At 38.6% G+C, this 23662-nt stretch overlaps 1 protein-coding gene across 1 annotated transcript in view; it reads left to right on the forward strand.

Moving 5' to 3' along the window:
- The window catches only part of LOC148195525 (uncharacterized), a 63445-nt gene extending 44013 nt beyond the window's left edge, over nucleotides 1–19432 (forward strand). Inside the window, exon 6 of the mRNA XM_088095230.1 lies at nucleotides 19238–19432. Coding sequence (XP_087951356.1) covers nucleotides 19238–19432 — 195 coding nt within the window. The remainder of the gene's footprint in view (nucleotides 1–19237) is intronic.
- The last annotated feature ends 4230 nt before the right edge of the window (nucleotides 19433–23662 follow it).

Here is a 23662-nt window from a genome sequence, read left to right on the forward strand (position 1 = left end):
ACGAAGTTGAGGAAGTGGAGGAAGTGGAGGAAGTGGAGGAAGGTGAGGAAGTGGACGAAGTGAACGAAGTGGACGAAGTGAAAGAAGTGGTAGAAGGGGACGAAATGGAGGAAGGGACGAAGTAGACGAAGGTGACGAAGTTGAGGAAGTGGAGGAAGTGGACAAAATTGACGAAATTGAAGAACTGGACGAAGTGGACGAAGTTGAGGAGGTTGAGGAAGTTGAGGAAGTGGACGAAGTGGACGAAATTAAGGAAGTTGACGAAGTTGAGGAAGTTGACGAAGTTGAGGAAGTTGACGAAGTTGAGGAAGTGAACGAAGGAAGTGGAGGAAGTGGAGGAAGTCTACGAGGCTGAGGAAGTGGAGGAAGTCTACGAGGCTGAGGAAGTGGAGGAAGTGGGGGAAGTGGAGGAAGTGGGCAAAACGGACGAAATGGACGAAGTGAAGGAAGTGGAGGGAGTGGAGGCAGTGGAGGGAGTGGTGGAAGTTGATGACAAATTTATGACCACTGAAAAACGGCGCCACAAACTTATTTAACCCTCGGCAAGTGTGACCGAATCGTATCAAGTAATAAAATAAGGTAAGACCAAGTATCGTTTTCCCAAAGGACTCACGGCCTAGTTTAGCTATGTGATTTGTTGATTATTTAAGACTTAAGAACAAATTGATTATAGGTTTTAATGCAAAAGACAATAACTAAACATGTATGCATCAATTTGATCAATGGAAAAGAACAAAATAAACACTTCAATGAATTATATGGATGAGTATGTTGTTGGGGTTATCAATTTCATCTTATCCACTCTCATATATTTTCAGGAATTCATCATTCTTATCATCAATGCTAATGCCACTCTCTAAATTACCTTGCAAGAAGGCCTATCCCTAATTACGAGTTCATACAATTCCTAGCATTCCTAGTAATTAGTTCTTAAAGTGCAGGAGCTTAAAGGCAACCAATATGCTATTGGAAGAAATTCCCCGGATCTAGATTTCCCCGTACGTTCCCATATCGACAAAATCAATAATCATAGCAATAAATGAGTTAAACAAAGCAAGCAATAAGCAAAGAGGAAAAACCCTAGCTAAAGATGAAAGAAAGCATATATCTTAATATAAGACATTAAATCAAATTCCATATATGAGAGTTTCACAAGACTACATTGATTCCCCAACAACAATACAAGGTTTAGTTCACCATATTCATGGTGAAACTAGATGAACAATAATGAAAGAATGAAAGATAAAACCCTAGAAAGAGGAGAAGGTAGCCTGAGCATCCAAGATCTTCCTTCAAGGGGTGGAAAAGAGAGTGTTTGCTTCGTCTCTGCCAAAGATACAAACCCTAGGACGTCCTAAAGCTTATATACTATTCTAAAATTACAGAAAATTAGGCCCAAGCCCAAAAATAGTGCCGCTCAGCGGTAAGTGCGTAAGTTGTTTTCTTCCCCTCAGCGGCCAAATCACCCCTCAGCGGATCCAACGTGACTGCCTGAGTGCCGCTCAACGGTAAATTACCGCTGAGCGGCAGTTGCGACTTCTCCTTTTGCACTTTTTGATGTCTTTTCTGATTCCATCTCTGTCCTTCTTCACTTTTTTCACCAAATTCACCTTAAAACCTGCACAAAAACACTGGAATCAAGCATAAACCTGTCCAGCTCTCTTATTTCTAAAAATATAACCAAAAGCATGATTTCAAGCTAGTTTCTAAGTGTTAAAGGTTGCTTTTAGTATCAATTTTAAGCATGAAAATAACAGTTTTTCAACTGTTATCAGAAGTGGAGGGAGTGGAGGAAGTGGAGGGAGTACAGGAACTTGACGAGGTGGACGAAGTTGACGAAGTGCACGAAGTCGACGATGTGGAGGAAGTGAACGGAGTTGACGAAGTTGAGGAAGTTCAGGAAGTGGAGGAAGAGGATGAAGTGGACGAAGTGGGGAATTGGAGGAAGTGGACGAAGTGGAAGAAGTGGAGTAATTGGTAGAAGTGGAGGAAGTGGAGGAAGTAGAAGAAGTGGAGGAAGTGGAAGAGGCGGAAGAAGTGCACTGATAACAGTTGAAAAACTGTTATTTTCATGCTTAAAAGTGATACTAAAAGCAACCTTTAGACTTAGAAACTAGCTTGAAATCATGCATTTTGTTTATATTTTCAGAAATAAGAGAGCTGGACAGGTTTATGCTTGATTTGAGTGTTTTTGTGCAGGTTTTGAGGTGAATTTGGTGAAAGAAGTGAAGAATGAGAGAGAGGACATTAGAAAAGACAAGAAAGAGTGCAAAAAGGAGAAGTCGAAGGCACCGCTCAGCGGCAAACTACCGCTGAGCGGCACTCAAGAGGTGGCGTTGGAACCGCTGAGGGGCAAATGGCCGCTGAGGGGAAGAAAGAAGACGCGTAACCACCGCTGAGCGGTAAATGGCGCTGAGCGGCACTTTTTGGGCTTGGACTTTTGTAATCTTTTGTAACTCTAGATTAGTATATAAGGGCTTGCACGTCCTTTAGTTAGGTATCTTTGGCAGAAACGAGGCAAACACTCTCTCTTTCACCCCTTTGAAGGAGGATCTTGGATGCTCAGGCTACCTCTTCCACTTTATTGGGTTTATTCTTTCATACTTTCATTGTTATTCATCTAGGTTCACCATGAATATGGTGAACTAAACCTTGTATGTTTGTTGGGGAATCAATGTAATCTCTTGAAGCTCTCATATATGGATTTGTTGAATACATCTTTGAATTAAGACATATGCTTTCTTTTCATCATTAGTTAGGGTTTTTCCTCTTTGCTCAATGCTTGCATTGTTTAACTCATTCTAATGCATGATTATTGGTTTTGTTGATACGGACACGTACGGGGAAATCTAGATCCGGGGAATTTCTCCCAATATTTTACTGACAACATTATATTGGTTGCCTTAAGCTCCTGCACTCATGAACTAATCATTAGGAATGCTAGGAATTGTATGAACTATTTGATTAGGGAGAAGCCATCTAGAATGGTACATTAGAGAGTGGCATTAACAATGATGATTTGAAAGAGGAATTCCTAAAATATATGAGAGTGGATGAGATGAAATTGACCCCCAACAACATATTCATTCATTTAATCCATTGAAAGTGTTTATCTTATGTCTTTGCCATTGATCAATTCATGCATACATGTTTATTTTCGTCTTGCATATTAAAATTTCAATTATTGTTTTCTTAAGTCTTAGCTAATCAAGAAATCACATAACTAAACTAGGCCGTGAGTCCTTTGGAAAGAACGATACTTAGTCTTACCAAGTTTTATTACTTGAACGATTCGGTCATACTTGCCGATTGTGAAACAAGTTTGTGACATCATATTTTGGTGCTTACAAATTTGTCCATCAAGTTTTTGGCGCCGTTGCCGGGGACTCGTGGTTTAACTGGTTAATTTGTGTGATTATTGATTACCTTTGACTTTGATTTTGAATTTCTGTTTTTTATTTTTCTGTTTTTATTAGATTTTATTTTTTTTAGATTTGATTTTTATCTTTTAGGTTAGATTTGATTTTTATCTTTTTAGATTAGATTTTATTTTAATTTCGAATTTTTATTTTATTTTTCTGTTTTCTGTTTTTCTGTTTTCTGTTTTTTATTTTTCGGTTTTTATTTGATTTTATTTTATCTTTTTAGATTAGATTTTATTTTATTTTATTAGATTTTATTTTTTTTATCTTTTTAGGTTAGATTTTATTCTTATTCTATCTTTTAGGTTAGGTTAGATTTTATTTTATTTTATCTTTTAGATTAGATTTTATTTTTTAGATTAGGTTTTATTTTATTTTATTTGATTCTATCTTCTAAATCTTTTATCTTCTTATATCTTTTAAATCTTTAGTTTTTTCTCTATCTTTTTGTGCTAACAATTGTTTTTAGGGTTTTGTGCCTAATGTCTGCAGAATGCAATTTGGTCAAGAGTTTAACTATAGGGGCACTCAATTCTACCAAAGTAATCTCAACCAATGGTGGGAACCTCACTCAAGCATGGATCAAAGCCAATTTTGGCAAGCTGCTGGACAATTTGAGAACCAACCACAACAACAATGGCAGCAACAACCCTTTCTATCAGGAAGTTTGGATAGGTTGGAGGACACCCTTCAACGATTTTTGAAAAATTCCGACTCTACTCAGAAAAGCATTGAAGAATCATGTAAAAGAATGGAGATGCAACTTCGTCACATTAGTCAGATATTAAATGATGATGTTAATACTGATGTTAACCTTAAGGAGGAAGGGCAAGTCATTATCACTGAAAGTGACAAGATTCTTGATGAGGAAAAATTAGAGGGAGATGAGGAAAGGGTAGAGAGAAAAGAGAAAGAAGAGTTGAGTGAGAAAGATAAAGATGAAGAAAAAGAAAAAGAATTGGTTGAGAGAGAAGAGAGAAAGAAAATTTGTGTGAAGATAAAGAAGTTGAGGAGAAAAAGAGAAAGGAAGAAAAAAATAAAAGAAGAGAAAAAGAGAAAATTTAGGGAGAGAAAAAGGAAGAAAAAGAAGATGAGAGGAAAGAAGAAGAAATCACATGAAAATTCACATCCTCATCTAAAGAAGAATCATAGGAAGGAAAAGAAATTTAAGTGCTTTATGGAAATCTTCAAGAAATTGGAGATTAAAGTTCCTATGATTGAGACATTGCAACAGGTTCCTGGTTTGATCAAATTTCTGAAGAAGTTCAGTAGAAAGAAGAAAAAGAAGAAGGAACATGAGCTTAACAGGGTCAAGCTAGTGACGTTAAAGAAGCGCTTGCTGGGAGGCAACCCAGTGGATTTACAAACTTTTGATTTGTTTTATTTTGGTTGTGTAACTTGTAATTTATGAACATTATTGTGGACATTATTTTGTTGGATTTAGCATCTACTGAAGGATGCTATGTGGACAAGTATCTACTGAAGGATACTAGGTTTGTACCACCTACTGATGGGTGTTGGTGAGAAGATTTTGCACCTACTGATGGGTGTTGGTAAGTTGGAAACACCTACTGATGGGTGTTGGTGGAATTTGGGTCAGGCTCGTGACGTTAAACAAGCGCTACCTGGGAGGCAACCCAGTTGATTGATTGTTTTCTGTTTGTCTATTTTAGTTAGGGTTTGCATAAGCATTTTTAACATTGAATTGCAGGGAACCTATGAGGGGTATGCTAGGAAGGCACGTAGGTCAAGAAAAGAAGGAGAAGGGCACATCACGAAAGTGCCGCTGAGCGGCATTTACCGCTGAGCGGTACTAACGCAGATGGGCTTAAGTTCCCCTTAGCGGAACCCGAGCCCATTGGGGTGTTTTTAAACCCTAAGCTGCGCGTTTTTACACTCTTTCAAGTTCTTCTCTGCATAAACACTTCCACACCTCTTCTCCTAGGTTTTCCACATCTTTTCACTCTTCCCTCTTAAGAAAATCTCTCTTTCACTAGTGTGCCATCAAAGTTTGGGGTTGGAAGAGAGCATTCTAGTTTGAAGGCATTCTCATTGCATCTAGTATCTCCACCCAAGTAAGTAAAATGCATTTTGTTCATTCTAGGGTTCTTGAATTTGAATGTGATTGTCAAAGCATAAATACTTAGGGGTTTTAGTTTCTATGCATGATTTGATGATATATTTGATGTTTGAACCGATTAAACTGCTTGATTATGAACTGGAAAACTGAAAATTGCATTTGGGTGGAGTTAGGACAGTTTTAAAAAGAGATTTGCAAAAATCTGCAGATCACCGCTGAGCGGCATTTACCGCTGAGCGGCACTCTGCCAGATTTGTTTTTTCTGGTTTGTTGCATGTTTGGATGTGGCACTGGTGGCGCTGAGGGGAAATTCTGGCCCTCAGCGGTGGTTTAGCTTCGAAAGGAGTTGTGTTCTGTGTTTACTAATGATTAACATCATGTTCTGTGGTTTTGGATTTATGTTTGAATGCAGGAATGGCATCCTCTTCAGGAAAGAGATTGAAAACCATGGCAACCAAGAGAAAGGAAAAGGAACCAGAGCAGCCCCATAATGGCAGGTCCTCTCTAGGAAACATGAGAAGCACTTTAGGGTGGTTCAGGACAGGAGACTTCTAATGGAGAGAAAGGTTGGAATGATACCTAACTTTGCTCCTCAATTTGGAGAGCAAGTGTTAGGGAATGATTGGGGGAAGCTAGCCACTTATCCATCACCTGCCAACATAGCTGTGGTGAAAGAATTTTACACCAATGCAAAGAAGATTGGTGATTATCCAGCTGAGAATTATTTGGGCTATGTTAGAGGCCATGCTATCAGGTATGATTCTGACTCCATAAATAACTTTCTGGATACTGTGTGGGCTGGTGAACAATGCCAGTTTGCTCTTAGCATGGAGGAAGGTGCTGATTATGAGGATGTGGAGAGAGTATTGTGTATACCTAGAGGACACTTCCAAAGGAATAGATCTGGCTCAGTGGTTAACATTAGGAGGACAGATTTGACTCCTCTTGCAAAGTATTGGATGGCGTTTTCTCATGCCAACATTCAGCCATGTTCACATGTGTCAGATATCACTCTCAGCAGGGCACTATTCATCTACTGTGTTATCAGAAACTTGAATGTTAATATTGGGCAGGTGATAGCTGATGAGATTAGTGTGTGTGCTAACACCTCAAACAACAAAGCACCACTGGGACATCCTTCTTTGATCACTCACCTTTGCAAGCTAGCTGGGGTGGACACTTCTGTTCCACCATTTGAGAGGCCAAGAAAAGCTATAGATGAGGCCTATTACAGACAGTACTGTGGAGGTGATGAGGCAGCCCAGCCAGTGCCACCACGCCAGGCTCGTAGAGAGAGAAGGCCAGCACAGAGCAGGACTTCTGCTGATACTCATGAGGCAGAACCATTCCAGATGAGGGACATGTATATGTCTCTTATAGGTGCTCAGTTGCAGTCCATCCACAGAGGGCAGGTGGCCACGGCTGAGATGATAGTGGGGATGTATGATACCCCTCCAGCACACAGGTGGACTATGGATGAATTCCATAATGTGGTAGCTTGGCCAGAAGAACCATGGCATGGAGGAGCTGAAGCAGCTGAACCTTCAGCCCGTGACATGGATGAAGATGAAGCTGAGAAGGAGGATGCATTTGATGAAGATGATGATGAAGAGGAAGAGGAAGATACAGAGAGCTCGGACTGATGAGGAGCTGAGATAGCATTTACTGATGAATGCTATCATATGATTATGCTTTTGTGGTTTAAGTTTTCTGAACTTATTTGTTTTTGTTTTTAGATTAGGGTTTGATGTACTCTATGTGAAACCTGGTTTCTTGTGATGGTTTGCTATTAACTGTGATTGTGTGATAAGTAATGCTGAATGATGCTTATGATTGATTGATGTTGAGATGATGTGCATATTAAAAATGCTTATACAGGTGATTCACAAGCTTTGTGAACAAATGCATAATATCATGATTGTGATTGTGAAATTAAGCAGGATGTGCATGTCAAATGTGAATGAGCTTATATGTGAGGTTTTGAGCTCCAGAGTTGTTATTGTTGAATGCTATTACTTTGAAAGCATGAATGACTTTGCCCAGGTTTTCTATGATTGAATCAATTGCTTGTTTTGCATCATATGATCAAAGGCCGTGTTGTTGAAACCCTTTTTATTGGCCAAATTCATAAAGTTAGCCTTCTAAAAGAGAACACGTTGTGTTCTATCCTTTGAACCCTTAGCCTTAAATATACACTGAACACCCTTGATTGAAAATTTTTACCTTGAGTTAAGTAGAAGATCTTGTGTGGTATTGTTAAATGTTCAAGTTTGGGGTTATTTGGGAAACATGAAAAAGGAAAAAGCATTGAGCTAAGAGCTAAAAAGTAAGAATATGCAAAGAAAAGAAAAGAAAAAGAAGCAAAGCTCAATGCAAATACAAAAGCAAAGGCAAAAGAAAGTTGGGAATGAATAAGAAGATTGTGTTGTTATGACTCTCTTAACTCAAGGATTTTGTGATCCAGAAAAACCAATTTTCTTGTTAGCCCAGCCACATTATAAGCCATTGAAAAGTCCTTGTGATGATGCATGCTTGTGAATGTATTTGATTGTGGTTAAATGAAAGGCAAAGTTGATTCATGTGACATTGTGATAGTGGAGTGAATGAGTGAAACACTTTACCTCTTATACACTTGTGTGTTGAGTGAAACACTTTACCTAGTGAGGAAATATTCCATAAGCACATGAACATCCATGCTTAATTGATTGATCATTCATGAAAAATAGCATTTGTTGGAATTTAAATGACTTTGTGAACACTAAAGCATGTGCACATCTTGATTGAACTCTTGGTCTTAAGTTTGAGTGAAGTTATTACTTATCTTGAAAAGAGGATTTTGAATGAGTAAACCATCATATGAATTGGTTGGAGATGGAGTTATATTTTGTTTGCTTGAGGACAAGCAAAGTTCTAAGTTTGGGGTTGTGATAACAGTTGAAAAACTGTTATTTTCATGCTTAAAAGTGATACTAAAAGCAACCTTTAGACTTAGAAACTAGCTTGAAATCATGCATTTTGTTTATATTTTCAGAAATAAGAGAGCTGGACAGGTTTATGCTTGATTTGAGTGTTTTTGTGCAGGTTTTGAGGTGAATTTGGTGAAAGAAGTGAAGAATGAGAGAGAGGACATTAGAAAAGACAAGAAAGAGTGCAAAAAGGAGAAGTCGAAGGCACCGCTCAGCGGCAAACTACCGCTGAGCGGCACTCAAGAGGTGGCGTTGGAACCGCTGAGGGGCAAATGGCCGCTGAGGGGAAGAAAGAAGACGCGTAACCACCGCTGAGCGGTAAATGGCGCTGAGCGGCACTTTTTGGGCTTGGACTTTTGTAATCTTTTGTAACTCTAGATTAGTATATAAGGGCTTGCACGTCCTTTAGTTAGGTATCTTTGGCAGAAACGAGGCAAACACTCTCTCTTTCACCCCTTTGAAGGAGGATCTTGGATGCTCAGGCTACCTCTTCCACTTTATTGGGTTTATTCTTTCATACTTTCATTGTTATTCATCTAGGTTCACCATGAATATGGTGAACTAAACCTTGTATGTTTGTTGGGGAATCAATGTAATCTCTTGAAGCTCTCATATATGGATTTGTTGAATACATCTTTGAATTAAGACATATGCTTTCTTTTCATCATTAGTTAGGGTTTTTCCTCTTTGCTCAATGCTTGCATTGTTTAACTCATTCTAATGCATGATTATTGGTTTTGTTGATACGGACACGTACGGGGAAATCTAGATCCGGGGAATTTCTCCCAATATTTTACTGACAACATTATATTGGTTGCCTTAAGCTCCTGCACTCATGAACTAATCATTAGGAATGCTAGGAATTGTATGAACTATTTGATTAGGGAGAAGCCATCTAGAATGGTACATTAGAGAGTGGCATTAACAATGATGATTTGAAAGAGGAATTCCTAAAATATATGAGAGTGGATGAGATGAAATTGACCCCCAACAACATATTCATTCATTTAATCCATTGAAAGTGTTTATCTTATGTCTTTGCCATTGATCAATTCATGCATACATGTTTATTTTCGTCTTGCATATTAAAATTTCAATTATTGTTTTCTTAAGTCTTAGCTAATCAAGAAATCACATAACTAAACTAGGCCGTGAGTCCTTTGGGAAGAACGATACTTGGTCTTACCAAGTTTTATTACTTGAACGATTCGGTCATACTTGCCGATTGTGAAACAAGTTTGTGACATCATATTTTGGTGCTTACAAATTTCATCATGCACGAAGTGGACGAAGTTGACGAAGTCGAGGAAGTGAACGAAGTGGACGAAGTGGCGGAAGGGGTGGAAGTTGAGGAGGTGGAGGAAGTGGACGAAATTGAGGAAGTGGAGGAAGTGGATGAAGTTAACGAAGTCTACGAGGTGGAGGAAGTGGACAAAGAGGACGAAGTGGAGGAAGTGGACAAAATTGATGAAATTGAGGAAGTGGACGAAGTTGAGGAAGTGGAGGAAGTGGACGAAGTGGACGAAATTCAGGAAATTGAGGAAGTGGACGAAGTTGAGGAAGTGAACGAAGTGGACGAAGTTGAGGAAGTGGACGAAGTGGAGGAAGTGTAGGAAGTAGAGGAAATGGAGGAAGTGGAGGAAGTGGTGGAAGTGAAGGAAGTGGAAGAAGTGGACGAAGTTGACGAAGTTGAGGAATATGAGGAAGTGGACGAAGTGAATGAAGTGGACGAAGTGGAAGAAGTGGCGAAAGGGGACGAAATGGAGGAAGGGACGAAGTGGACGAAGGTGACGAAGTTGACGAAGTTGAGGAAGTGGAGGAAGTGGAGGTAGTGGAGGAAGTGGATGAAGTCCACGAGGTGGAGGAAGTTGAGGAAGTGGAGGAAGTGGAGGAAGTGGAGGAAGTCGGCAAAACAGACGAAATGGACGAAGTTAAGGAAGTGGAGGGAGTGGAGGAAGTGGAGGGAGTAGTGAAAGTGGAGGGAGTGGAGGAAGTGGAGGGAGTGCAAGAAGTTGACGAAGTGGATGAGGGTGACGAAGTGGAGAAAGCCTACAAGTTGAAGGAGTGAAGGAAGTGGAGGAAGTGGACGAAGTTGACGAAGTTCAGGAAGTGGACGAAGTTGATGAAGTGGACGAAGTTCAGGAAGTGGAGGAAGTGGAGGAAGTGGAGGAAGGTGAGGAGGTGGAGGAACTGGAAGAAGTGGAGGAAGTGGACGGAGTTAAGGAAGTGGACGAAGTGTAGGAATTAGACGAAGTTGAGGATGTGGATGAAGTTGCGAACGAAGTGGACGAAGTGGACAAGGTGGACGAAATTGACAAAGTTGAGCAAGTGGAGGAAGTGGAGGAAGTTGACGAAGTGGACGAGGGTGACGAAGTGGAGAAAGCCTACAAGTTGAAGGAGTGAAGGAAGTGGAGAAAGTGGACGAAGTTGACGAAGTTGAGGAAGATCAGGAAGTGGAGGAAGTGGACAAAGTTCAGGAAGTGGAGGAAGTGGAGGAAGGTGAGGAAGGTGAGGAGGTGGAGGAACTGGAAGAAGTGGAGGAAGTGGAGGAAGTGGACGGAGTGATGGACAAATTTATGAACACCAAAATATGATGTCACAAACTTGTTTTACAATCGGCAAGTATGATCGAATCGTTTAAGTAATAAACTTGGTAAGACCAAGTATCGTTCTCCCAAAGGACTCACGGCCTAGTTTAGTTGTGTGGTTTGTTGATTAGCTAAGACTTAAGGACGAAATATTTGGATTATACTATGCAAAAGACGAAAATAAACATGTATGCATGAGGTTTTGATCAATGGCAAAAGCAAAAGACAAACACTTTCAACGAAATATATATATGAATATGTTGTTGGGGTTCAATTTCATCTTATCCACTCTCATATATTTTAGGAATTCAACATTCAAATCATCATTGTTAATGCCACTCTCTAAAGTACCTTTCAAGAAGGCTTCTCCCTAATTACGAGTTCATACAATTCCTAGCATTCCTAATAATTAGTTCATCAAGTGTAGGAGCTTTTCGACAACCAATATAATATTGGGAGAGATTCCCCGGATCTAGACTTCCCCGTACGTTCCCGTATCGACAAAATCAATAATCATGCATTGAATGAGTTAAACAAAGCAAGCATTAAGCAAAGAGGAAAAACCCTAACTAATGATGAAAGAAAGCATAGGTCTTAAATATAAGATGTAAAAACAAATTCCATATATGAGAGCTTCAAAAGATTACATTGATTCCCCAACAAACATACAAGGTTTAGTTCACCATTAGATGAACAATAATGAAAGAATGAAAGATAAAACCCTAAAAAGGTGAAGAGGTAGCCTGAGCATCCAAGATCCTCCTTCAAAGGGGTGGAAGAGATAGTGTTTGCCTCGTTTCTGCAAAGGATACCTAACCCTAGGAAACCCTAAAGCTTATATACTATTCGTAAATTACAGAAAATTAGGTCCAAGCCCAAAATAGTGCCGCTCAGCGATAAACTACCGCTCAGCGGTAAGTGCGTGAGTCGTTTTCTCCCCTCAGCGGCCATTTTGCCCCTCAGCGGTCTTCCCGTGAGCTCCTGAGTGCCGCTGAGCGGCAGTTGCGACTTCTCCTTTTGCACTTTTTGATGTCTTTTCTGATTTCATCTCTCTCTTTCTTCACTTCTTTCACCAAATTCACCTTAAAACCTGCACAAAAACATTGAAATCAAGCATAAACCTGTCCAGCTCTCTTATTTATGAAAATATGAAGAAAAGCATGATTTCAAGCTAGTTTCTAAGTATAAAGGTTGCTTTTAGTATCAATTTTAAGCATGAAAATAATAGTTTTTCAACTGTTATCACAACCCCAAACTTAGAACTTTGCTTGTCCTCAAGCAAACAAGATGTAACTCCATCTTCAACCAATTCATATGATGGTTCACTCATTCAAAAATATTCTTTTCAAGATAAGTAAAACTTCAATCAAACTTATGACCAAGATTTCAATCAAGATGTGCACATGCTTTAGTGTTCACAAAGTCATTTAAATTCCATCAAATGCTATTTTTCATGAATGATCAATCAATTAAGCATGGATGTTCATGTGTTCATGGAATATTTCCTCACTAGGTAAAGTGTTTCACTCACACACAAGTGTATAAGAGGTAATCACTCATTCACTCTACTATTACAATGTCACACGAATCAACTTTTCCTTTCATTTTACCATAATCAAAAACATTCACAAGCATGCATCATCACAAGGACTTTTCAATGGCTTATAATGTGGCTGGGCTAACAAGAAAATTGGTTTTTCTGGATCACAAAATCCTTGAGTTAAGAGAATCATAACAACACAATTTTTCTTATTCTTCCCAACTTGCCTTTGCATTCGCATTGACCTTTGCTTCTTTTTCTTTTCTTTTCTTTTTCTTTGCATATTCTTACTTTTTAGCTCTTAACTCAATGCTTTTCCTTTTTCATGTTTTCCCAACAACCCCAAACTTGAACATTTAACAATACCACACAATATCTTCTACTTAACTCAAGGTAAAGATTTTCAATCAAGGGTTTTCAGTGTATGTTCAAGGCTAAGGGTTCAAAGGATAGAACACAAAGTGTTTTCTTTTAGTGGGCTAACTTTATGAATTTGGCCAATAAAAAGGGTTCCAACAAACGACCTTGATCATATAATGCAAAACAAGCAATTGATTCAATCATAGAAAACCTGGGCAAAATCATTCATGTTTCCAAAGTAATAGCATTCAATCAATAACAACTCTGGAGCTCAAAACCTCACATATAAACTCATTCACATTTGACATACACATCCTGCTTAATCTCACAACCACAATCATGATATCCTGCATTTGTTCACAAAGCTTGTGAATCACCTGTATAAGCATTTTAATGTGCACATCATCTCAACATCAATCAATCAATAAGCATCATTCAGCATTACTTATCACACAATCATAGTTAATAGCAAACCATCATAACAAACCAGGTGTTCAATAGAGTACATCAAACCCTTATCTAAAAACAAAAAACAAATAAGTTCAGAAAACTTAAACCAACAAAAGCATAAGCATATGATAGCATTCATCAGTAAATGCTATCTCAGCTCCTCATCAGTCTAAGCTGTCCTCTGTATCTTCCTCTTCCTCCTCATTTTCATCATCTTCAAATGTATCATCATCATCAGCTTCATCTTCTTCCATCTCTCTAACTGAAGCTTCAGCTGCTGCAGCTCCTCCTCCATGTACTGGTTCCTCTGGCCAAGCTACCACATTATGGAATTCATCCATAGTCCACCTGTGGGCTGGAGATGTATCATACATCCCCACAATCATCTCAGCAGTGGCCACCTGCCCTCTGTGAATGGACTGCAACTGAGCACCTATAAGAGACATATACATGTCCCTCATCTGGAATGGTTCTGCTTCATGTGTCTCAGCAGATGTCTGGCTCTGTGTTCGCCCTCTCTCTACGAGCACGGCGTGGTGGAACTGGCTGAGCTGCTTCCTCACCTCCACAATACTGTCTGTAATAAGCCTCGTCAATAGCTTTTCTTGGCCTCTGATAACAGTTGAAAAACTGTTATTTTCATGATTAAAATTGACACTAAAAGCAACCTTTACACTTAGAAACTAGCTTGAAATCATGTTTTTCTTCATATTTTTAGAAATAAGAGAGCTGGACAGGTTTATGCTTGATTTCAGTGTTTCTGTGCAGGTTTTAAGGTGAATTTAGTGAAAGAAGTGAAGAAGGAGAGAGATGAAATCAGAAAAGACAATAAAAAGTGCAAAAAGAGAAGCCGAAGTCACCGCTCAGCGGCAGTTTACCGCTGAGCGGCACTCAGGAGCTTACGGGAGATCCGCTGAGGGGCAAAATGGCCGCTGAGGGGAGAAAACAAGACACGCACTTACCGCTTAGCGGTATTTTACCGCTGAGCGGCACTTTAATGGGCTTGGACCTATTTTTTTGTAATTTACGAATGGTATTTAAGCTTTAGGGTTTCCTAGGGTTAGGTATCTTTGGCAGAAACGAGGCAAACACTCTCTCTTCCACCCCTTTGAAGGAGGATCTTGGATGCTCAGGCTTCCTCTTCACCTTTCTAGGGTTTTATCTTTCATTCTTTCATTGTAATTCATCTAGGTTCACCATGAATATGGTGAACTAAACTCTGTATGTTTGTTGGGGAATCAATGTAATCTTTTGAAGCTCTCATATATGGAATCTGTTTTTACATCTTTTAATTAAGACTTATGCTTTCTTTCATCATTAGTTAGGGTTTTTCCTCTTTGCTTAATGCTTGCATTGTTTAACTCATTCGATGCATGATTATTGGTTTTGTCAATACGGGCGCGTACGGGGAAGTCTAGATCCGGGGAATTTCTCCCAATTTTATATTGGTTGTCGTTAAGCTCCTGCACTTATGAACTGATCATTAGGAATGCTAGGAATTGTATGAACTCGTGATTAGGGAGAAGCCTTCTTGAAAGGTACATTCGAGAGTGGCATTAACAATGATGATTTGAATGTTGAATTCCTAAAGTATATGAGAGTGGATAAGATGAAATTGACCCCCAACAACATATTCATACATATATTTCATTGAAAGTGTTTATCTGTTGTTTTTTGCCATTGATCAAAAACTTCATGCATACATATTTAATTTTCGTCTTTTGCATATATAAAAATCCAAATATTTTGTCTTTAAGTCTTAGCTAATCACTAAACCACACAACTAAACTAGGTCGTTTGTCCTTTGGGAAGAACGATACTTGGTCTTACCAAGTTTATTACTTGAACGATTCGGTCATACTTGCCGATTGAAAAACAAGTTTGTGACATCATAATTTGGTGTTCATAAATTTGTCCATCAAGTTTTTGGCGCCGTTGCCGGGGACTCGTGGTTTAACTCGTTAATTTGTGTGATTATTGATTATCTTTGACTTATTTTTTTTATTTTTAATTTAAATTTCGAATTTTTCTTTATTTTTTGTTTATATTTTTCAGTTTGTATTTTATTTGATTTGATTTTATTTTATTTTTCTGTTTTCTGTTTTTCTGTTTTATGTTTTTATTTCATCTTCTTATCTTTGATCTTATATCTTCTTTTATATCTTTTTGTGCTAACAATTGTTTTTAGGGTTTTGTGCCTAATGTCTGTAGAATGCAATTTGGTCAAGAATTTAACTATATGGGCACTCAATTCTACCAAAGTAATCTCAACCACTGGTGGGAACCTCACTCAAGCATGGATCAAAGCCAATTTTGGCAAGCTGCTGGACAATTTGAGAACCAACCACAACAACAATGGCAGCAACAACCTTTCTATCAGGAAGTTTGGATAGGTTGGAGGACACCCTTCAACGATTTTTGAAAAATTCCGACTCTACCCAGAAAAGCATTGAAGAATCATGTAAAAGAATGGAGATGCAACTTCGTTACATCAATCAGAGATTGAATGATGATGTTAATAATGAAGTTAATCTTAAGGAGGAAGGGCAAGTCATTATCACTGAAAGTGACAAGATTCTTGATGAGGAAAAATTAAAGGGAGATGAGGAAAGGGTAGAGAGAAAAGAGAAAGAAGAGTTGAGTGAGAAAGATAAAGATGAAGAAAAAGAAAAAGAAGTAGTTGAGAGAGAAGAGAGAAAGAAAATTTGTGTGAAAATAAAGAAATTGAGGAGAAAAAGAGAAGGGAAGAAAAAAATAAAAGAAAAGAAAAAGAGAAAATTTGGGGAGAGAAAGCGTAAGAAAAAAAAGTTGAGAGGAAAGAAGAAGGAATCATATGAAAAATCCCATCCTCATCTAAAGAAGAATCATAGGAAAGAAAAGAAATTTAAGTGCTTTATGGAAATCTTCAAGAAATTGGAGATTAAAGTTCCTATGATTGAGACACTGCAACAGGTTCCTGGTTTGATTAAATTTCTAAAGAAGTTCAGTAGAAAGAAGAAGAAAAAGAAGATGGAACTTGAACTTTACTGGGTCAAGCTAATGACGTTAAAAGAGCGCTTGCTGGGAGGCAACCCAGTGAATTTAAAAACTTTTGATTTGGTTTTGTAATTTTTAAATTTGTGAACATTATTTTTGTAATTATTTTGTTGGAGATAGCATCTACTGAAGGATGCTAGGTGGTTAAGTATCTACTGAAGGATACTATGGATGTAACACCTACTGATGGGTGTTGGTAAGAAAATTTAACACCTACTGAAGGGTGTTGGTGGATTTTGGGTCAGGCTCGTGACGTTAAACAAGCGCTACCTGGGAGGCAACCCAGTTGATTGAATATTTCTGTTTGTTTATTTTAGTTAGGGTTTGCATAAGCATTTTGAACATTGAATTGCAGGGAACCAGTGAGGGGCACATATGGGAGGCACGTAGGTTAAGAAAAGAAGGAGAAGAGCACTTCACGAAAGTGCCGCTGAGCGGTACTCTCGCAGAATAGGGTTTTAGTTCCCCTTAGCGGGACCCGAGCCCATTAGGGTATTTTTAAACCCTAAGCTGCGCATTCTTTCACATTTTCAGATTTTTCTCTGCACAAACACTCCCACATACCTTCTCCAAGGTTTTGCACATCTTTTCACTCTTCCCTCTTAAGAAAATTTCTCTTCTACTCACTTTTTCACTAGTATGCCATCAAAGTTTGGGGTTGGAATAGAACATTCTAGCTTGGAAGCATTCTCATTGCATCTAGTATCTCCACCCAAGTAAGTAAAATGCATTTTGTTCATTCTAGGGTTTTTGATTTTGAATATGATTGTCAAAGCATGAATATTTAGGGGTTTTGATTTCTATGTATGATTTGATGATATATTTGATGTTTTGACCGATTAAATTACATGATTATGAACTGGAAAACTGAAAATTGCATTTGGGTGGAGTTAGGACAGCTTTAAACAATTTTTTCAAAAATCTGCAGAGTTACCGCTGAGCGGCAGTTTACCGCTGAGCGACACTCTGCCAGATTAGGTTTTGCTGAATTTTTGCGTGTTGGAATGTGGCACTGGTGGCGCTGAGGGGAAATTCTGGCCCTCAGCGGTGGTTTAGCTTCGAAAGGAGTTGTGTTCTATGTTTTACTAATGATTAACATCATGTTCTGTGGTTTTGTGTTTTTGTTTGAATGTAGGAATGGCATCCTCTTCAGGAAAGAGATTGAATGAGCTCTAGAGTTGTTATTGTTAAATGCTATTACTTTGAAAGTATGAATGATTTTGCCCAGGTTTTCTATGATTGAATCAATTGCTTGTTTTGCATCATATGATCAAGGCCGTTTGTTGAAACCTTTTTACTGGCCAAATTCGAAAAATTAGCCCACTAAAAGAGAACACTTTGTGTTCTATCCTTTGAACCCTTAGCCTTGAATATACACTGAAAACCCTTGATTGAAAATCTTTACCTTGAGTTAAGTAGAAGATCTTGTGTGGTAGTGTTAAATGTTCAAGTTTGGGGTTGTTGGGAAAACATGAAAAGCATTGAGCTGAGAGCTAAAAAGTAAGAATATGCAAAGAAAAAGAAAAGAAAAGAAAAAGAAGCAAAGCTCAATGCAAAGGCAAAAGAAAGTTGGGAATAAATAAGATGATTGTGTTGTTATTCTCTTAACTCAAGGATTTTGTGATCCAGAAAAACCAATTTTCTTGTTAGCCCAGCCACATTATAAGCCATTTAAAAGTCCTTGTGATGATGCATGCTTGTGAATGTTTTTGATTGTGGTAAAATGAAAGGCAAAATTGATTCATGTGACATTGTGATAGTAGAATGAATGAGTGATTACCTTTTATACAGTTGTGTGTTGAGTGAAATACTTTACCTAGTGAGGAAATATTCCATTAGCACATGAACATCCATGCTTAATTGATTGGTCATTCATGAAAAAGAGCATTTGTTGGGTATTAACTGATTTTGTGAAACACTAAAGCATGTGCACGTCTTGATTGAAATTTTGATCATAAGTTTGATTGATGTTTTTACTTATCTTGAAAAGAGGATTTTTGGAATGAGTGAACCATCATATGAATTGGTTGGAGATTGAGTTACATCTTGTTTGCTTGAGGACAAGCAAAGTTCTAAGTTTGGGGTTGTGATAACAGTTGAAAAACTGCTATTTTCATGATTAAAATTGACACTAAAAGCAACCTTTACACTTAGAAACTAGCTTGAAATCATGTTTTTCTTCATATTTTTAAATGCAATAAATTAATAAGAAAATACGGTTTTGGCTAAAACAGAAATGTACTCCAATATAATTAATATCCCATTGAGTTAGGTGCAGGCTTGAAGCTAGTAAAATGAAACTCTTTGGAGCTTTCTCCTTCAAAACGTAACTATGCACACTACTTTCTTCCTTCCTTCATCACCGTGCACCCACTTCTCCCTTTTTCCAAAATTAAAATTCAAACCCAAGAGCTACTGGAAGAGAAAGAAAATGAGAGCCTCCCTGGCAGCTGGACCACCCCCAAATGTTCAAAGGTGAAAAGCAGAAAAGAAAGGGTGGCGGCTGAACACCATTTCCCGTTTTCGGCCCCTTCATTCCTCCGTTCCCCCTTTTTCCCTACACTACTCTCTGGAGCTTAAGTGCTGGACTGCTGCCTTCTGGACCAGCCCGTGACACCCTATTCTTCTCCAAGCACCTCCCTTTTTGCTGCCAGCGTGTGCGTGTGCTTAAATGCTGTGTTGGTGCTGGGACGCGTGACATCTGCTCCTGCTGGACCACTTCTTTTTGCCACTTCTTGGACGCTTGAATTGTGCTGGAAAAATGAAGATGTGGGCCGCCTGCTTCCTTGCTTCAGCTGGACACACCCCCTCTTACGTGGCTGCTGCTGCTGGATTGGACAGTGAAGCCTCTTCGTGCTGGGCTTGCTGCCAAGTGTGGGCCAGGTGTGCTGAACGCTTCTTCCTTCAAGGATGTGGCTGCAGTGTGCTTCCTGGACGCTAGACAAATGTGGGATGTGGAAGCTGCTGGACTTGTGCTTCTGCGTGCATGATGGACAAATTTGTAAGCACCAAAATATGATGTCACAAACTTGTTTCACAATCGGCAAGTATGACCGAATCGTTCAAGTAATAAAACTTGGTAAGACCAAGTATCGTTCTTCCCAAAGGACTCACGACCTAGTTTAGTTATGTGGTTTCTTGATTAACTAAGACTTACAAACGAAATATTTGAGTTTAAAATGCAAGACAAAAAATAAACATGTATGCATGAATTTTGATCAATGGCAAAGACAAAAGATAAACACTTTCAATGGAATATATGAATGAATATGTTGTTGGGGGTCAATTTCATCTCATCCACTCTCATATATTTTAGGAATTCAACATTCAAATCATCATTGTTAATGCCACTCTCTAATGTACCATTCTAGATGGCTTCTCCCTAATCAAATAGTTCATACAATTCCTAGCATTCCTAATGATTAGTTCATGAGTGCAGGAGCTTAAGGCAACCAATATAATGTTGTCAGTAAAATATTGGGAGAAATTCCCCGGATCTAGATTTCCCCGTACGTGTCCGTATCAACAAAACCAATAATCATGCATTAGAATGAGTTAAACAATGCAAGCATTGAGCAAAGAGGAAAAACCCTAACTAATGATGAAAGAAAGCATATGTCTTAATTCAAAGATGTACTCAACAAATCCATATATGAGAGCTTCAAGAGATTACTTTGATTCCCCAACAAACATACAAGGTTTAGTTCACCATATTCATGGTGAACCTAGATGAATTACAATGAAAGTATGAAAGAATAAACCCAATAAAGGTGAAGAGGTAGCCTGAGCATCCAAGATCCTCCTTCAAAGGGGTGAAAGAGAGAGTGTTTGCCTCGTTTCTGCCAAAGATCTCTAACTAAAGGACGTGCAAGCCCTTATATACTAATCTAGAGTTACAAAAGATTACAAAAGCCCAAGCCCAAAAAGTGCCGCTCAGCGCCATTTACCGCTCAGCGGTGGTTACTCATGGACAAATTTGTAAGCACCAAAATATGATGTCACAAACTTGTTTCACAATCGGCAAGTATGACCGAATCGTTCAAGTAATAAAACTTGGTAAGACCAAGTATCGTTCTTCCCAAAGGACTCACGGCCTAGTTTAGTTATGTGATTTCTTGATTAGCTAAGACTTAAGAAAACAATGATTGAAATTTTAATATGCAAGACGAAAATAAACATGTATGCATGAATTGATCAATGGCAAAGACATAAGATAAACACTTTCAATGGATTAAATGAATGAATATGTTGTTGGGGGTCAATTTCATCTCATCCACTCTCATATATTTTAGGAATTCAACATTCAAATCATCATTGTTAATGCCACTCACTAATGTACCATTCTAGATGGCTTCTCCCTAGTCAAATAGTTCATACAATTCCTAGCATTCCTAATGATTAGTTCATTACCGCAGGAGCTTAAGGCAACCAATATAATGTTGTCAGTAAAATATTGGGAGAAATTCCCCGGATCTAGATTTCCCCGTACGTGTCCGTATCAACAAAACCAATAATCATGCATTAGAATGAGTTAAACAATGCAAGCATTGAGCAAAGAGGAAAAACCCTAACTAATGATGAAAAGAAAGCATATGTCTTAATTCAAAGATGTATTCAACAAATCCATATATGAGAGCTTCAAGAGATTACATTGATTCCCCAACAAACATACAAGGTTTAGTTCACCATATTCATGGTGAACCTAGATGAATAACAATGAAAGTATGAAAGAATAAACCCAATAAAGGTGAAGAGGTAGCCTAAGCATCCAAGATCCTCCTTCAAAGGGGTGGAAGAGAGAGTGTTTGCCTCGTTTCTGCCAAAGATACCTAACTATAGGACGTGCAAGCCCTTATATACTAATCTAGAGTTACAAAAGATTACAAAAGCCCAAGTCCAAAAAGTGCCGCTCAGCGCCATTTACCGCTCAGCGGTGGTTACGCGTCTTCTTTCTTCCCCTCAGCGGCCATTTGCCCCTCAGCGGTTCCAACGCCACCTCTTGAGTGCCGCTCAGCGGTAGTTTGCCGCTGAGCGGTGCCTTCGACTTCTCCTTTTTGCACTCTTTCTTGTCTTTTCTAATGTCCTCTCTCTTATTCTTCACTTCTTTCACCAAATTCACCTCAAAACCTGCACAAAAACACTTAAATCAAGCATAAACCTGTCCAGCTCTCTTATTTCTGAAAATATAAACAAAATGCATGATTTCAAGCTAATTTCTAAGTCTAAAGGTTGCTTTTAGTATCACTTTTAGTATTACATATACAGACCGACTGTCCGGACTGTATGAATCCTGTGTAGCTAAGGCGTCCGTGCACCCAGGTAGAACAACTGGAATGCTCATCAGTCGTCTCCTGAGGTTAATCCTTTCTGTCCAAGTTACAGTTATGGACTAGGACCTCCTGCCATTCCCACACATGATATACTCCTCTCTACTTGAGAATGAGCACTCACGGAATATCAGGATGAAACACCATCTAAGCTTACCACGTTCATACTTACAAATCTCAATTTCCATTCAAGAGTCGTTCCTCCCTGGAACGCTCGTTCAAAAACCACAATCACAATTTCAACTCTTATAGGGTTCACACATCTTAATTCTTCCTCTTAAATACATTTTCATTCTATGTTCCACTTTCATAAAAAAAAAAACGAACGTCCAACCCTCTTTGTAATAGAGGACGAACGTTAATACAATACCCAGAAAGTCTCGTTCACTAATAGAATAAAACCAACATAAGTTATTTAGATGGACTTCAGTACAACTTGAATCAGTTAGATGAACTGACTCTAGAATGATCTGGAATTTACTTAGAATAATTTAGGTTCAATAACGCTAGAGTGAATCCAATGTATAGATATATCACAAATTGTTTGGATAAATAAACCGAGCACGACTTATTTCAGAAGACAAATCGCCAGTCAATGACCAAGCGCGAAAATAGGTATTTAAATAAAGATTTTGGACGAACATCACTAAAATATTGGACGAACGTTACTAGAACTATTGGACGAACGCTATTTAAATTTATGGACGAACGCTTTTACTGCTTGTTGATAATTACGGAGAGAACGAGTGTTCGGTATAGGACCGAGCGCTACTTATCATTTACACTTTTAGGACGAGCGTTCGGTCTAAGACCGAGCGCCACTTAGGACGTACGCTTTTAGGTCGAGGTTATTCGCTGATTCAAAATCATAGAAAATTTGGATTTATATAAGATGAGATACTTAAAGTTTAGGTTTTAATAATATGACTAAGAGTTCAAAGGGATATTTTCAGGCTTCTCAAATTCTCACACAACACTCATGATGTGTACGTCAGGCCGAAAGCACAAACGTAAAGCTATATAAGAGGGCGTTCGTCCTCAAGGATAATCCTTTCCAAATGAAAGGGTTCGACTACTACAAAGAATTTACTACGAATACCGAACGGTCAAAGACCGTTTCGATAACGAACGTTCATTTTCATAGGATTTTCATATTTACATTCCACATACAGTAACCATATTTTCCAGTAGAAACTTTCATGCATTAAATCACTCATATCATAGTACAATTCATACATGTTCATTGCATCATCTCATCATACAGCTCACGTTTCAATTTAATCAAACCATAGCACATTACATCACTTTCATACATCATTTCAGAATCATATTCTCATACCAAAAGTCCAATATCATAGATCATACTTTAAACATCACATAAACGTACATGCAGTATAGAAAATCATATGAATTAAATCTAATAAGTTTCCCTTACCCGGATTAGAAATGCGCGTACGCTCTTCAGACAGAAAATCGGTTTTTCAGTAAGACTCTCTTCTACTCTTAACGCTCTAACAAACTCTTCAAGCTAAAAATTACAGAAAACCAAGGTTGGTTCAGATAAGGTGCATGCAGTCCAGATTTAGGCTTGCATGTTGGTAAGGAAGAACAGTTGAGAACGTGAAACTTACCCGTTTCAGAATCAAAAATCGTTCGGTTCAAATCGTAGCTTATGACTCCGGGACTGCTTCCACGGTGCCTGAATGTTGATCGGAGTAAGAAATGGTTAGTTGCAGAAGAGAGAAGGAGAAGGGTTCTAGAGAGAAGAAGGAGAAAGTTGAAATCTGAGTTTTGGGAGAAGGAAGGTGTGTGCAGGAAAAGTGGGATGATTTTCCAGAAATTACTTTTGTTTCATCCACGTCCAAACGGACGAACGTTCCCCTGCCGACACCT

The sequence above is a fragment of the Vigna umbellata genome, chromosome 7 (genome assembly GCF_029865625.1).
Source record: "Vigna umbellata cultivar VRB3 chromosome 7, Vumbellata_1.0, whole genome shotgun sequence".
Taxonomy (NCBI): domain Eukaryota; kingdom Viridiplantae; phylum Streptophyta; class Magnoliopsida; order Fabales; family Fabaceae; genus Vigna; species Vigna umbellata.